The following is a 13,231-nucleotide window of genomic DNA, read 5'->3' as shown; positions in this document are numbered from 1 at the left end:
GATAAAGGCTTGAAATTATAATTTATTAATATCTTTTTTCATGAGTTCAATTGATTTTTCAAGTCAAGCAACAGTTCCATTTCAATCAGAAGTGGATGAAACATCAAGTCATTTACAAGCTCAACGACGTCGTCTTCAATCAACAGCAATTCCAAAGGTAACAGATATTACGGGTGAAAAAGTGCGTGAAAGTTTTGAAAGTTTTGTTGAAAAGTAGATATTTTTAAAAAAAAAAAAAATTTATATATCATTAGTTTTATTGAGTCAGATCCAGTTTCAGGTACAAGGAAAAAATATTATTTAGAACAGATACATGGAATGAAAAGTTATGAAATAACTACGCTTTATGTTGATTATATGCATCTTCTTGAATATGAAAATAGTGCACTTGCAGAAGCACTTGTAGAACAATATTATCGGTATGTTTAAAGAAGAAGCTTAAAGGGATATTTGAAACGCAAATAAACGGAAGAATCTGTGTATGGTTTATTTTTTGAATTATATAGATATATTATGTTTTATAAATTTTATATATCTATATATGTGTATCTATCTATCTAGATATATACATATCTATGGGGATTTTTTTGAGATGGAAATTTATTTTATCAATTTGGTTGACTAACATTTTGTATTCAGGTTTCTTCCTTTTTTGATTCGTGCTCTTCATCGGCTTGTAGAACGTTATGAACCTACATATTACCGCAAAGCTATTTCCCAAATGACAAATGTTTCAAAAGTTTCGACAGATAAGACATTTCATATTGCATTTTATGGAATTCCATTAGTTTCAAAGATTAGAGATCTTAGGACAGATCGTATTGGCAAATTGATTAGTATTTCAGGAACAGTTACACGTACGAGTGAAGTTAGACCAGAATTGAGCCGTGCAACATTTGTTTGTGAAGCATGCAAAGCAGTTGTTACTAATATAGAGCAAATATTTCGTTATACAGAGGTAATCAATGAAGGAAAAATCAAAAATTTAATCAAACGAATATAGCCATCTCAATGCCCGAATGAAGTATGTCGAAATCAGAAGCATTGGCGATTAAATATTGCTCAATCTACTTTTGTTGATTGGCAAAAAGTTAGAGTTCAAGAAAACAGTTCAGAAATACCGGCTGGAAGTATGCCTCGAACGTAAGTATTAGAAAAAAAGGAATCATCCTGTGATGAATTGAGTTTTTCAATAGTCTACATGTGATTTTGCGTGGAGAAATTGTTGAACGAGTTAAAGCAGGGGATAAAAGTATTTTTACCGGAACTTTAATTGTAATTCCTGATATATCTCAGCTTGGTCTTCCTGGAGTACGTCCAGAAGCCATGCGAGATACTCGAGGATCCGGTAGAACTCGGGATGGGTTTGCCATTGAAGGTGTAACAGGACTTAAGACATTGGGTGTAAGGGATTTAACGTATCGACTTGCTTTTCTTGCTTGTATGGCACAACCGACTAGCAATAGAGATATTTCTTTTCCAGATGTTCGTGGAGAAACTCAAGAAAATGAACAAGACATTTTTTTGAATTCTCTTTCACAAAATGAAATTGATGAACTCAAAAAAATGGTTCATACAGATCGTATTTATTCCAAACTTGTTGATAGTATTGCTCCTACAATTTATGGTCATAAAATTATTAAAAAAGGTATTCTCTTGCAGCTCATGGGGGGTGTACATAAAATTACACCAGAAGGTATAAATCTAAGAGGAGATATCAATATATGTATTGTTGGTGATCCATCTACATCAAAATCTCAATTTCTAAAGTAGTTTTTCTCTTTAAAAATCAAGAATATCCTAACCAAATGATAGATATGTATCTGGATTTCTTCCTCGTACTGTTTATACATCAGGAAAAGCATCTTCTGCCGCAGGTTTAACAGCTGCTGTTGTTAGAGATGAAGAAACAGGAGAATTTACCATAGAAGCTGGTGCTTTAATGCTTGCAGATGATGGAATATGTGCAATTGATGAGTTTGATAAAATGGATATATCAGATCAAGTTGCCATTCATGAAGCTATGGAACAGCAAACGATTTCTATCGCTAAGGCAGGGATTCATGTTACTTTGAATGCACGAACATCTATTCTAGCAGCTGCAAATCCTATAGGAGGACGTTATAATCGTAAAGCAACTCTTCGAGCAAATATTCAAATATCACCGCCGATTATGTCAAGATTTGATCTGTTTTTTGTCATTCTTGATGAATGTAATGAGACAGTAGATACACATCTAGCACGACATATTGTAGATATACATAGGTTACAAGATAATGCGGTTAAATCTGAATTTTCTACTGAGCAATTGCAAAGATATATTCGTTATGCACGAACATTTAAACCGAAATTAACTCCAGAAGCTCAGGCTGAATTAATTAAGAGATATAAGGAACTTAGGATAGATGATGCACAAGGCATGGGCAAGAATTCATATCGAATCACAGTACGTCAATTAGAAAGTCTGATAAGACTTAGTGAAGCTATTGCAAAAGCGAATTGCGTAGAAGATATTACGCCAAAATTCGTTACAGAGGCATATAATCTTCTTCGCCAAAGTATAATCTATATTGAAAGAGATGATATAGGTCTAGACGATGATATAAAACAATCAGAAGAAGCAGGTGACACAGAAATGCGAGATATAAATCCTATTAAAAAGGAAAAAACAAAAATAACTTATGATAAATATATATCTATTTTAAATATGATTATTAAAAAATTAAAAGAGGAAGAACAAAACGTGGAAGGTGTAGAAGAGGAAGACTTGGTTCAATGGTATTTAGAACAAAAAGAAAATGAAATTTTAACAGAAGATGCTTTAATAGCTGAAGAAAGTTTAATAAAGAAAGTATTAAAAAAACTTGTCAAAGTATAAATAAGTTTTTATTTTTAAAAGTAATTAAAATAAATATAGGATCATTATATAATGGAGCTCTATGGAGAGGAGGGAGAAAGCGAAACAGAGAAACCAATTAGAAAAATTTATGTGATTCATCCAAACGCCGAAGTTGATTTCCTAGATTCATTTTCTACATCTACCTCATAACATTATATAATAACTTTTATCATGGATTTTTATTTTTGTGATTTTTTATAGGGACGATCTTTGATAAATTTAAAGGCTTTTTTAAAACATTATATCTTTAAAATGGAAGTACTATTATTAAAAAATGCTCATCTTTATATTTCTAGTGTAATTTGGCTACTGAAACCCAAAAAAATAATCAAAATACTTAATTATATTATTTTTTTTCAAAAAAAAATGATAGAAAAATATTATTAATGAATAAAAGGATTATTATAAAGAAAGTCTTTAATATTCAGTGCTGTTTATTTTTTAAAACTTTGATAAATAATCTCCAAAGGATGTATTTTATGTTTTATTTAAACCCAAAATGACGATTAATTTTGAAATATTTTAATAATTAAGATTAATAAAAATGAGAAAGGCCAATTTGTATTGAATTATGATTATATGAGTCCTTGATTATGAAAAATTAGAGCTTTCCGGACCGGGGAATCGAACCCCGGGCTTGTCGGTGAAAGCGACAGATGTTAACCACTACACCAGTCCGGACTCTAAAGTAGTATGCTTTTATACCATATATTAATGAATAACCGATCAGTAGATTTCCAATTAAATGATTAATATAATATATTTTTAAATGACTTTGATGCTTGTTGATGTAATTCATTTTTAGAATGTAAAAATAATATAAAAGTTGTTTATATTTTTTGATAAAATGCAAAGTAATTTTAGATATTCCAAAAACCTTAAATACTGCACAAAAATAATTGTTTTTCATATATTTTTCTTCAGAGTTATTAATTAGAATGAATTGCTGTAGGAAATAGTTCTTCTCTAAGATGTGGCAAAAAGCGATTAATACGATTCCATGTTTCCTTCCATAGTATACAATGAAATTGATTATTGCTATGATTCAAATTCTCTGAAAATACTAAATTTAAGTCTGATGGTGGTACCAAATAGCCTGATGTATTCATCACTAATAAAACATTTTTAAGAGATTCAAGAACAGCCTCTGTCTAATATAATATTAATAAATTTAAATAAATAAATATATATATATATAATTACCAAATGATCTGGTTGACCGCTATTGATTAATCTGTCTATAATATCTAATAGGTTAATCCATAAGTCGAGCATTCCATCATATTTCGATAATTTTACTAAATAATGAAGATAAACTTTACACAAAAGAGTTACTGCTTGTATTCGTGCTTGTGCCATTCCTTGAAGATCAAGCTGATATATTTCAGGTTTCAAAAGACGAAATATTAATGGAAATAAAATTTCTTTGAATACAAGAATCCATTGTAAATTCTCATCATTAGAAAATTGTGAGGACAAAAGTGATTTTTGAAGACATGTAAATGCTTCTTGTCTAACTTCATAAAAAATATTGGTGCATTGTTCTTGAAATATATTAAAAATAGGTGCCCAAAATATTTCCCAGACTAAATAAATTAATATATTTAATAAATCCTTAAGAAATTACCTTTTTTAAATTCTAATTCAGTATCAGAAAATAATGATAATGCCTTTAAATGAAGTTGATATAAAATATTAATTGATTGAGTTGCATAATCTATAAAATGAATTAATCTAAAACAAATTAATATTATTAAAAGTATAGAAATTCGTTTATACATTTGAGATTCCTCAGAAATTAGTGATCTAATTCTTTCAAGGTCATGTTTTTTATTTATTGATGTGTAATTTATAATTTGATTTAATAAAAAAATAATTGATTGAAAACTTTCTTTTGAAAGCTTCTGAGATGATAAATGCTGAACAATTTGAAATGTAACAGGAATAGCTTCTTCATTCTTTTGAATTAATGAAAGGAGTTTAAGAAAATGACTAGAACTGATATATTCTTGATTTTTTGACAATTTAATAATTTCTAAAATTCCATTAGAAATACTGAGTCCATATTCGATTATAAAAGAATCATTTAATGATGCTAATGAATTGAAGACTGAAGAAATTTTTAGTTGATTTATATCCTTATCAATATCTTCTTTAACTATACGTAATAAATATATTATAAATCTTTCTCTCACTATATTATGAATCTTGTCTGAATTGCTAATAGAATTTAAAAGATACCAAGTTACCAATTGAGAAAATTCTTTCAAAGAAGATACATCACGAAGAACAAGACATGTGGCTATTTCCATTCTTAATAAAATGATTTCATCATATTTTAAATAATAGTCATTATTTGATGAATTACTTTTTAAACTATCTTGAGAAGAATTTCTTAAGTTTGATAACATAAATAGATCTTGAGAAAATGGTTGCAGTAAAAAATCCATTATTTGTTTTGTAATATTTAAATCAAGTGACCTAAATTTATTAGATAATTTTCCTTAAAAAAAGGTAAAGACATCATATTTTTATATAAAGATTCTATATGGCATGATTTAATGCATTCAGCTGTAGATATTGCAGATTCAATTTCAGTTTCCGATGCAATAAACCCATCATTAGTTCCATAACCTGAAAGATATGACGACAATGCTGATAATAATCCAATGGACTTGTTCTCATCTATTTTCTTACCGTTTTTTACCTTTGATGTAATAACAATAGGTGGAATTGAAACATAATTTTGTATTTGAGTAAATGATGGAGAAAGTAAATGATTAATAAAAAATATAAAAAGAAGTTTGAATATCTTTAAAGAATTAATAGTTAAAAATTTAACGATTGAAATACCTCTTTCCAGCCTTCTAGAATTAATGATTCATTTCCATTTGATATTCTAAATAAAACAGTAGCTGCAAGCTTTGCTTTAAAATTTTCGCCAAATTTGATTGAAAAAGAATTTACATAAATATCATTGCCATCAATATTTATCAATAAATTAGTAGAAATGTTTTTTAATTCATTATCATCAATAGGCATCACTTTTAAAAGGCATGATATTATGTAATCAATAACTTCGCTTATTTTATATTGTGATGCAATTTTGGCGCAATGATTAAACCCATTGACGACATAATAAAGAACATTATCGTCTGTTGAAGAAATAAATGCATAGGTAAATGAGCTAATAATAGGCTTCCATGTAATCTCGAAAATATATTGATCATAGATATTGGTATTATATATTCGAAATTCCTTATTGATACATAATTTTGTAAGATTTCTCCACGTATATTCAAATCCCAATTGACTATTATGTTCATTAGGAACAATTATCTCATTAGAACGAATAGATTCATAAATTGCTTTCTATATTTATTTAATAAAAAAAGAAAAGGAAAATTCAATAATTACCAAATATTCAGGATCAAAGTCCTTGTTGTTGTTAAGATTTCTTAAATTCTTTGTATATTCCTCAATAGTCATTCGTTTCTGAAATAAAATATTTAATTTAATTTATATATAAATATATAAATTAAATTTACCTTAACTTGAGTATTATGTAAATCAACATTTAACATCGCTATTGAATATGCTAAAACGAAAGTTGCATCTACTGTTTCTATTTCAACTATATTTTTGATTAAAAAATATTAAAAATAAAACTTTATTACCCGGATTAGTTTCAAAATATTTATTGGAAAACTTTTCCAATATTCGTTCTATTTGTTGTGATTCACCAGGCAATCTAAAAAATGACAAAACTTCACGAAGAGCTTCTTCAATACGTTTCTAAATATTAATATTATTTATTTAATATTAATAAATTGTAATTTTATCTACCCCATGAAAATCAAATGTATTAATAAAGCAGTCCAAAACTTGAGAATTCTCCAATTTTGAAAGATATATTCCCAGTAATTTTTTGTTAACATAACTTGTATTTTTTAAAAATAAAGCAATTGATTCAAAACTAGCATTCTTATCCAAAATTCCATTATTTTGTAGATATTTTATCCCTTCTCTTGGTTTTTCATTAAATTTTATAGATCCTTGGATTATTGTCGCTTTTTTATTTTTCTTCTCCAAGAGAGTTTCTAAAGATGGAAACTTATGAATTGAAGATTCCTTATTCTAACAGATTTTAAAACTTATAAATTAAAAAATGCAATTTACTTCTTCTATGTTTAATCTTTCAGATATATATTCTACCAATATTAATATTGCTTGTAAAGATAATAATGGTATATTCGTTTTTGACCAAATTATTGGATCAGAAAATATATTCTAAATAGATTATATGTTTTCAAAATCTTAGATCCAACTTACACGAATAAAAAAATCAATAAGATCCTCACATAAATTACACATATTTATTTCACAATCATAATTTACGAACAAGTCATTAATAAAGCTGGGTATTCGAATTAAACCAAGAATGCATTCCATAATGATTTCCTGTATATTTACTTCTCTAGACTCTTCATTCCCTAGTTTTCTTTGTTCTTTTGTTAAAATAGAAATGTCTTTTCCAGATATGAAATGCCTATGTTTTGGCACATCTAACATTTCTTGATATAATATATGACCAACCGAGGGATATTTAATGTCATTATGATTAGAAAAACATGACATAGCGTATTTGAGGAAAACCTCTTGTTGAAATTTAAGAAAAGGCCTTATCGTATGTAAAAGTAATGAAATTATCTGAAAAGAATGAAATATGATAGAAAGATTATCTGACTGAATAAGTTGGAATAAATATTTGCATAAATCATCTGTGATTAAACGACATAAATCTGGATGATGTTCTATCACTGGTCCTGAAACTTCAATGGCTGTATTAATCATTCGTAATGCTATAATATGCACAGTATCCGTATGTTGTCTATCATGAGGTTCTAACAATAATATTAAAGTATAAAAGACTTTTTTTATGGATATAATTCCATAAGGAACGATCTCTAAATAAAAATAAATAAAGATATAAACTTAAATAGATAGCTTATAACCTTCATCAATTTGTTCTGAATTTTCTATGTTATTGTTTTCTGGAATAAATTCATCTTTATAATTCATTTTCTCTGACGATAATGATTCAGATTTTTTATTACTAGACACCAAATTTTGACTTTTTGATAAAATTTCTTGGTCATTTAGTATTGCAAATGGTATTTTTTTATTTTTTAATGTTATTTCTTTTAATCTATAAGCATATTTAGGAAAAAAAAAATAGAAAAAATAAACTAACCTTCCAAAAATCGATTGGATTAAAGACAACATTGTCATTTCTACACTTTTCCTCAAAACTTTACTTAAACGTAGTCGACAAAATACGTTTAAACATACTTCAATTATTTCAAGAATAATTGAATCACAAATAAATCTCCCAATAACACTTATAATTATCTGTTCTATTAATCTAAACATCTTGAGCAACACCGTCTCATCATGTAATAAATCAAGTGTTTCAGATATATATCTTATAAGTGCCGATATAAGTCTCTTAATTCCTAATGAAAGACGTAATGAATCCTTATTAATTACTCCATATGATATAAACTTCATTATAGAACTAAGTGCAAGAGATTTAATCGATCCCTCAATCGATGAATTCTCAATCGTATATATAAATGGATCTAAAAGTAACAATGTATCTATTGATGATACATCTAATTTTGTATTATTAATCTTATTCTTTTTCTTCCTGATTTATCACCTTTGCATTCAATTAAACTAGATTTAAGCTGAGAATATCTATATAATAACGAATTTTCCTTTGTTTTTCATTAGTTTTTGCTCAAAAAAAAAAGAATTATATATATATAATAACGTGCAATCTAAGGGTCCTCTTATAATCCCCAAAAACCTCTTCAAAACAATAAAAAAACATACCATTGATTTTATACCATTTTTACGCCCGTTTCGTGCCTTATCTACCCATAATTTCTCATCAGGAACCTTCATAAAGGCCTCTCCAAGAACTACTGATGTTCCTCCTGTCATATCTCTTATATTTTTCCGGATTACTGATATAATCATAGACGACTCATTAATAATAATAAGTGCATCATTGCTACAAAGAACTCCTTCTTTAAAATAATAGCACGGCCACTCCATATAGCCTTATAAGACGCTATATTTCTCTATAAATCTCTTCCTGTTTCTTGTTAGTAATATTTAATGTGTTGGTTAATATTACACTGCTTTATCTGACGTTGGAGGTCGAAATACGAAGGTTTATTGACGAGAAGGAAATCGTTTTTGATGTTGAAAATAGGTGTGAATTATGGTTAAAATCAATCAAAATAAGATGTATTTGTTAAGTAAATGTTTTGTTGGTGTATAAAATGTTAATTGGTTATAAGAACGAGAGGGTTAGGGTGGGGTTAGGGTTAGTGCGAGGTTCGGGGTTAGGTCGAAGTTTTGGGTTAGGTCGAAGTTATGGGGTTAGGGTTTATATCGATTCGGGTTAGGGTTGGACTAGGTTTGTGTTTGGTGTGTAGGGTTAGGTTAGGTTATGTGTAGGGGTTAGATTATGTATAGAGGTTGGGTTGTAAGTATTAGTGTTGTGTTAGGGTTGCGCTATAAAGGTTATGTAAGGGTTAGGGTTTAGGATCAGGGTTTAGGATCAGGGTTACGTTATCTTTAGAGTTAAGTCGTTTAGAGTGAAATTATATTAGGGTTAGGCTATCTTTAGGGTTAAATTATCTTTAGGGTTAAGCGATGGTTAGGGTTAAGTTATCTTTAGGGTTAGTGCATGTTTAGGGTTGTTAATCTACTTGTATTAAGGGTTAGGTTGTAGGTTTAGGGTTTCTCTTTTGTTTAGGTTTTCTCTCTTTTAGGGTTGACTCTCCTTTAGGGCTAGGTGGTGTTTAGGGTTCGCTCCTTCTTAGGGTTAGCTCCTGTTTAGGGTTCGATGATTTTCATACTTGAATAAACTAAGATTTATTAAGGGGGTTTTGAAAGGGTTCTTTAGGGTTAGGTATTCACTGCTAAGGGTTAGGCATCATGTACTAAGGGTTAGGTATTATGAACTACGGGTTAGGGTTGTACTTCATATTGCGATTGACTTGGGTTTTCTTCACTCGAGTAAATGAGGAGAAATAAAGTATGTGATTTTTATGAACACAAAACATGCACTACCATCTGATACTCTAAGATATAAATATATGAATATATATGAAAATATATGTATTATCTATATATGATGTATATAATGTCTATATAATGTGTATATAATGTGTAATAATGTGTATATAATGTCTATAACATGTCTATTTGTAGAGAATAGAATCTTATATAGGATTTATCTATGTATTATAAATAATTAATTTTTCTATATAAAACTAGATAAAAAGACTTGATTATGATTATAATCTTAAATATCATTAGATTTAATGTAAAATAAGTTTTTTAAAAGAAATTTCCAAGTAAAAACAGTGATATATTGATATATGAATGTTTTAAATAAATACAAAAGTTATTTTTAAAAGAATTGAATAATATATATATAGATATAGATAAATTCTATCCAAAAAGCCTTTAAAATGTTCATATAAGTAAATAAATGTTAAAAAATACCATTTCAAAAATAAAATGCATTGAAAATAGTTTACAAAATTAGATAAAAATTAGAAATATATATGATTATATCAGCAACTTTATTAAAAACCGCAGAAAATCTTTCAATATATAACCTTAAAAATATAAATAAGAAATATAGGATTATTTCCAAAGCGTTTAATTAACCAAGATATAATTATATATATTTTCAATTAAACTAGTATCTATACAAGTTAATGTTTCATTGAATATACGATGTTCATTATGCATTTGCTGTATATTTTGATCAATATTTGAAGACAAAGAATCTATATGAGATTTTTGAAGCGTAAACTTTTTAATCGCACAATTTGATAAATCAGCAACAAGAATAGAAACAATATCTTCGGATGGTTTAAATTCATGAAGCGAATCGCGTATATCTACACTTCTTTGTTTTAATTGATTCTGAATTTGTAACTCAAGATTTATAGAAGGGGGACATGCCTGGAGAATAAAATCGAAATGAATAGAATCCAAATATCCTGTAATATATGGTGTGGAATGAAAATTCAAATCAATAACTTGAGATGAATTTTCAAATTCGGTAACAGTATTTAAAGGATCGATTTCTACAATGCCTTTATCATTTAATTTAGCTGAAACTTTTGTTAAAGATTTAATTATATCATCATCATCTGAGGTAAGACTTGAACATCGGTCATGAAAGGATCCACTTATATGAGATTGTAAATCACTATCCTCATTTAGATTTGAAATATTGGTTACAATAGTTTCATTGTTCTTTTGAGTCAAAAAACTACCAAACCAATTACCAAGTTTAGATCCATATAAACCATTAAACTGACGAATTACATAATCTGATGTAGAAGCAGAGGACACTTTGCTATCAACCGATGATGTAGACATAGAATAAGCTTGTCCTTTAGAAAGGGGACAGCAATATGGTATATCCCAGCCAAAAATTTGTCTAGATGAGGATTCTTTTAATCTACATGGACGTAAATGATTTCGAGAGAGACATAAAAGGCCCTCAGATGGCCACAAATAATCGATTATTTGAATATTACGTAAATCATGAAAAATAAGCCCAGATAATACATATATAATACGTCTAGCAAGAGAAGCATTTTTCCCAATAATTACAATATTTTCTAACTTCTTTTCTGACAATATTTCAGTTAAATCCTTGGACAAAAAATCAGAAGTAATTTCCATGCGACTTGAAAGTATTGCAGTAAGTAAAACAGAAAAGAAGCTATATAAAATTAAAAAAAAACTCCAAATATTAAAATATATACATACAATTTGCATGGTTTATTGTCCAATTCTTTAAACAAAGCTTTAAACTCTTCTTTAAATTTTTGTTCAGTTCTTTTGGGAATATGAATTACTAAAGGAGCAGAAATAGCAGTAAGTATTCTTTCTTTAAACTTTAAAACAGCACAAATAATAGTATCATTATATAATGATATTCCATTCATCATAGAATTTCTCCTATTTGTATCTGAGCTAGCACGACTTTTCCCTATTTCTAAAGCTTCACAATCCTTACAAAATGCACAATTATTATTTGCTAAACTTTTCGAAATCATAGAAAAAACAGATCGCTGTAGAGCATTAGCCGCATTATTTAAAATACTCCAATATTGATTAATAATTTGATATCCATCTTGAAAATCTCCACTATTTATATTTAATGTAATAACAATGCCTATTGCATAAACATGAGGTCTAGATTTTCTAAATGATTCACGAGAAATCCTAGATGTTTTAGGATTATTAGTCAAAAATGGATATTTCTTTGATTGATCTATCATTGAATTAGATGATTCCCATGATCCTAATCTTGATAATGTAAATAACGGTTCAGACTCCTTTCGCAATAAAACATTTTTCTTCTCTTTTTCAAAAGACATCATATTAGGTAATAATGTGTCTTTTAATGATAAATTACTCAATGAATCATTATAATCAATAGAAGCAGAAATATTATTAGAATTAGTTATTGAAAATGATGCATCAGATTCAATCGTAAACAACTTAGTTAAAAGAAATGAATGAAAAAACGTCCCTGATGAAAAAAGTGGATGAAGTTTTGTAATTGTACCCTGATACGTCATAGGTACCGTACCAAACATTAAATCAGATATCATTTCTGTCGATATAGCCTGAATAACATTTCCTATAAAAAAATACACATATTATATAAAAAAATACCTGTTTAAAATACGAATTTTTATTCAAATCAGATAATAAAACATTTGAATGATTTTTTTTTATTCCTTATTCATTTTTTAGCCCATAATTTCACAAAAAAAACGCTTATCCTCTAACCCCCTTCATTTTTACATGGTCTTACATATTGACAACATCCTATTTCCTTCTCACATATCTTTTCTGAATCAAAAAGTATAGTCTTCACTTTATTATCAATATTTCGGGCTATAATCACCCGAATATCATCGCTCTTTAACTTTTCTATACCAAAACAATTCCTAGATTTCAAATAATCAATAATATTTTCATAAAAAACCCTTTTTTCCTACGGAAATGGATGAAGTAATTGAAATGTATCATTGTTTATGTTCTCGCTCAAAAATGGGTCTATTTTCTTCGGAAAAAGCCAGCTAAGCATAACTTACTAGCCACTACAACTTGATCCAATATATATACTTTTCATCTCCATTATTTATCCTCATTTATCCAATATTTTATATTTATATAAAGGCTCCCGTTGATCTACTCGTAGGCTCCAAAAAA

General features: G+C 28.0%; 3 protein-coding genes and 1 non-coding gene across 4 annotated transcripts; 1 reads left to right on the top strand and 3 right to left on the bottom strand.

Annotated features, from left to right (window-relative positions):
- Nucleotides 1-4: 4 nt before the first annotated feature.
- On the top strand, nucleotides 5-3,095 carry T552_02296 (hypothetical protein). The gene is made up of 7 exons (XM_018370845.1): nucleotides 5-213; nucleotides 255-419; nucleotides 640-958; nucleotides 1,004-1,143; nucleotides 1,197-1,769; nucleotides 1,816-2,872; nucleotides 2,918-3,095. Exons 1-7 carry the CDS (start codon nucleotides 41-43, stop codon nucleotides 3,047-3,049), a joined length of 2,559 nt encoding a protein of 852 aa, XP_018225355.1. The 5' UTR covers nucleotides 5-40; the 3' UTR covers nucleotides 3,050-3,095.
- A 413-nt stretch (nucleotides 3,096-3,508) lies between these two features.
- On the bottom strand, nucleotides 3,509-3,580 carry T552_05028. The gene has a single exon. It is a non-coding gene; the product is annotated as a tRNA-Glu (tRNA).
- Nucleotides 3,581-3,782: 202 nt separating this feature from the next.
- Nucleotides 3,783-9,067, bottom strand: T552_02294 (hypothetical protein). The gene is made up of 16 exons (XM_018370844.1): nucleotides 8,798-9,067; nucleotides 8,622-8,679; nucleotides 8,154-8,574; nucleotides 7,915-8,108; nucleotides 7,232-7,866; nucleotides 7,079-7,189; nucleotides 6,746-7,036; nucleotides 6,577-6,694; nucleotides 6,448-6,533; nucleotides 6,317-6,394; nucleotides 5,753-6,271; nucleotides 5,422-5,711; nucleotides 4,679-5,380; nucleotides 4,527-4,633; nucleotides 4,103-4,485; nucleotides 3,783-4,050 (listed from the first exon to the last, which is right to left on the bottom strand). Exons 1-16 carry the CDS (start codon nucleotides 9,020-9,022, stop codon nucleotides 3,829-3,831), a joined length of 4,440 nt encoding a protein of 1,479 aa, XP_018225354.1. The 5' UTR covers nucleotides 9,023-9,067; the 3' UTR covers nucleotides 3,783-3,828.
- A 1,537-nt stretch (nucleotides 9,068-10,604) lies between these two features.
- Nucleotides 10,605-13,156, bottom strand: T552_02293 (hypothetical protein). The gene is made up of 5 exons (XM_018370843.1): nucleotides 13,018-13,156; nucleotides 12,806-12,966; nucleotides 12,689-12,753; nucleotides 11,774-12,639; nucleotides 10,605-11,726 (listed from the first exon to the last, which is right to left on the bottom strand). Exons 1-5 carry the CDS (start codon nucleotides 13,104-13,106, stop codon nucleotides 10,646-10,648), a joined length of 2,262 nt encoding a protein of 753 aa, XP_018225353.1. The 5' UTR covers nucleotides 13,107-13,156; the 3' UTR covers nucleotides 10,605-10,645.
- Nucleotides 13,157-13,231: the final 75 nt, after the last annotated feature.

Source organism: Pneumocystis carinii, assembly GCF_001477545.1.
Source record: "Pneumocystis carinii B80 chromosome Unknown supercont1.10, whole genome shotgun sequence".
Lineage (NCBI taxonomy): Eukaryota > Fungi > Ascomycota > Pneumocystomycetes > Pneumocystales > Pneumocystaceae > Pneumocystis > Pneumocystis carinii.
Note: the sequence above shows the minus strand (reverse complement) of the source record. Positions and strands in the feature narration are given on the sequence as shown.

What these genes read in the sequence shown, in the direction of transcription:
- T552_02296 (XM_018370845.1), top strand. Translation starts at nt 41, where the DNA reads ATGAGTTCAATTGATTTTTCAAGTCAAGCAACAGTTCCATTTCAATCA. An exon ending in TTTGAAAGTTTTGTTGAAAA is followed by an intron (nt 214 to 254) that starts GTAGATATTTTT and finishes ATATATCATTAG; the next exon opens with TTTTATTGAGTCAGATCCAG. An exon ending in GCTGGAAGTATGCCTCGAAC is followed by an intron (nt 1,144 to 1,196) that starts GTAAGTATTAGA and finishes GTTTTTCAATAG; the next exon opens with TCTACATGTGATTTTGCGTG.
- T552_02294 (XM_018370844.1), bottom strand. Translation starts at nt 9,022, where the DNA reads ATGGAGTGGCCGTGCTATTATTTTAAAGAAGGAGTTCTTTGTAGCAAT. An exon ending in ATATTTTGAAACTAATCCGG is followed by an intron (nt 6,534 to 6,576) that starts GTAATAAAGTTT and finishes TCAAAAATATAG; the next exon opens with TTGAAATAGAAACAGTAGAT. An exon ending in TGAATTAGAATTTAAAAAAG is followed by an intron (nt 4,486 to 4,526) that starts GTAATTTCTTAA and finishes TAATTTATTTAG; the next exon opens with TCTGGGAAATATTTTGGGCA.
- T552_02293 (XM_018370843.1), bottom strand. Translation starts at nt 13,106, where the DNA reads ATGCTTAGCTGGCTTTTTCCGAAGAAAATAGACCCATTTTTGAGCGAG. An exon ending in ACCATGTAAAAATGAAGGGG is followed by an intron (nt 12,754 to 12,805) that starts GTTAGAGGATAA and finishes AAAATGAATAAG; the next exon opens with GAATAAAAAAAAATCATTCA. An exon ending in AAAATTCGTATTTTAAACAG is followed by an intron (nt 12,640 to 12,688) that starts GTATTTTTTTAT and finishes AATGTTATTCAG; the next exon opens with GCTATATCGACAGAAATGAT.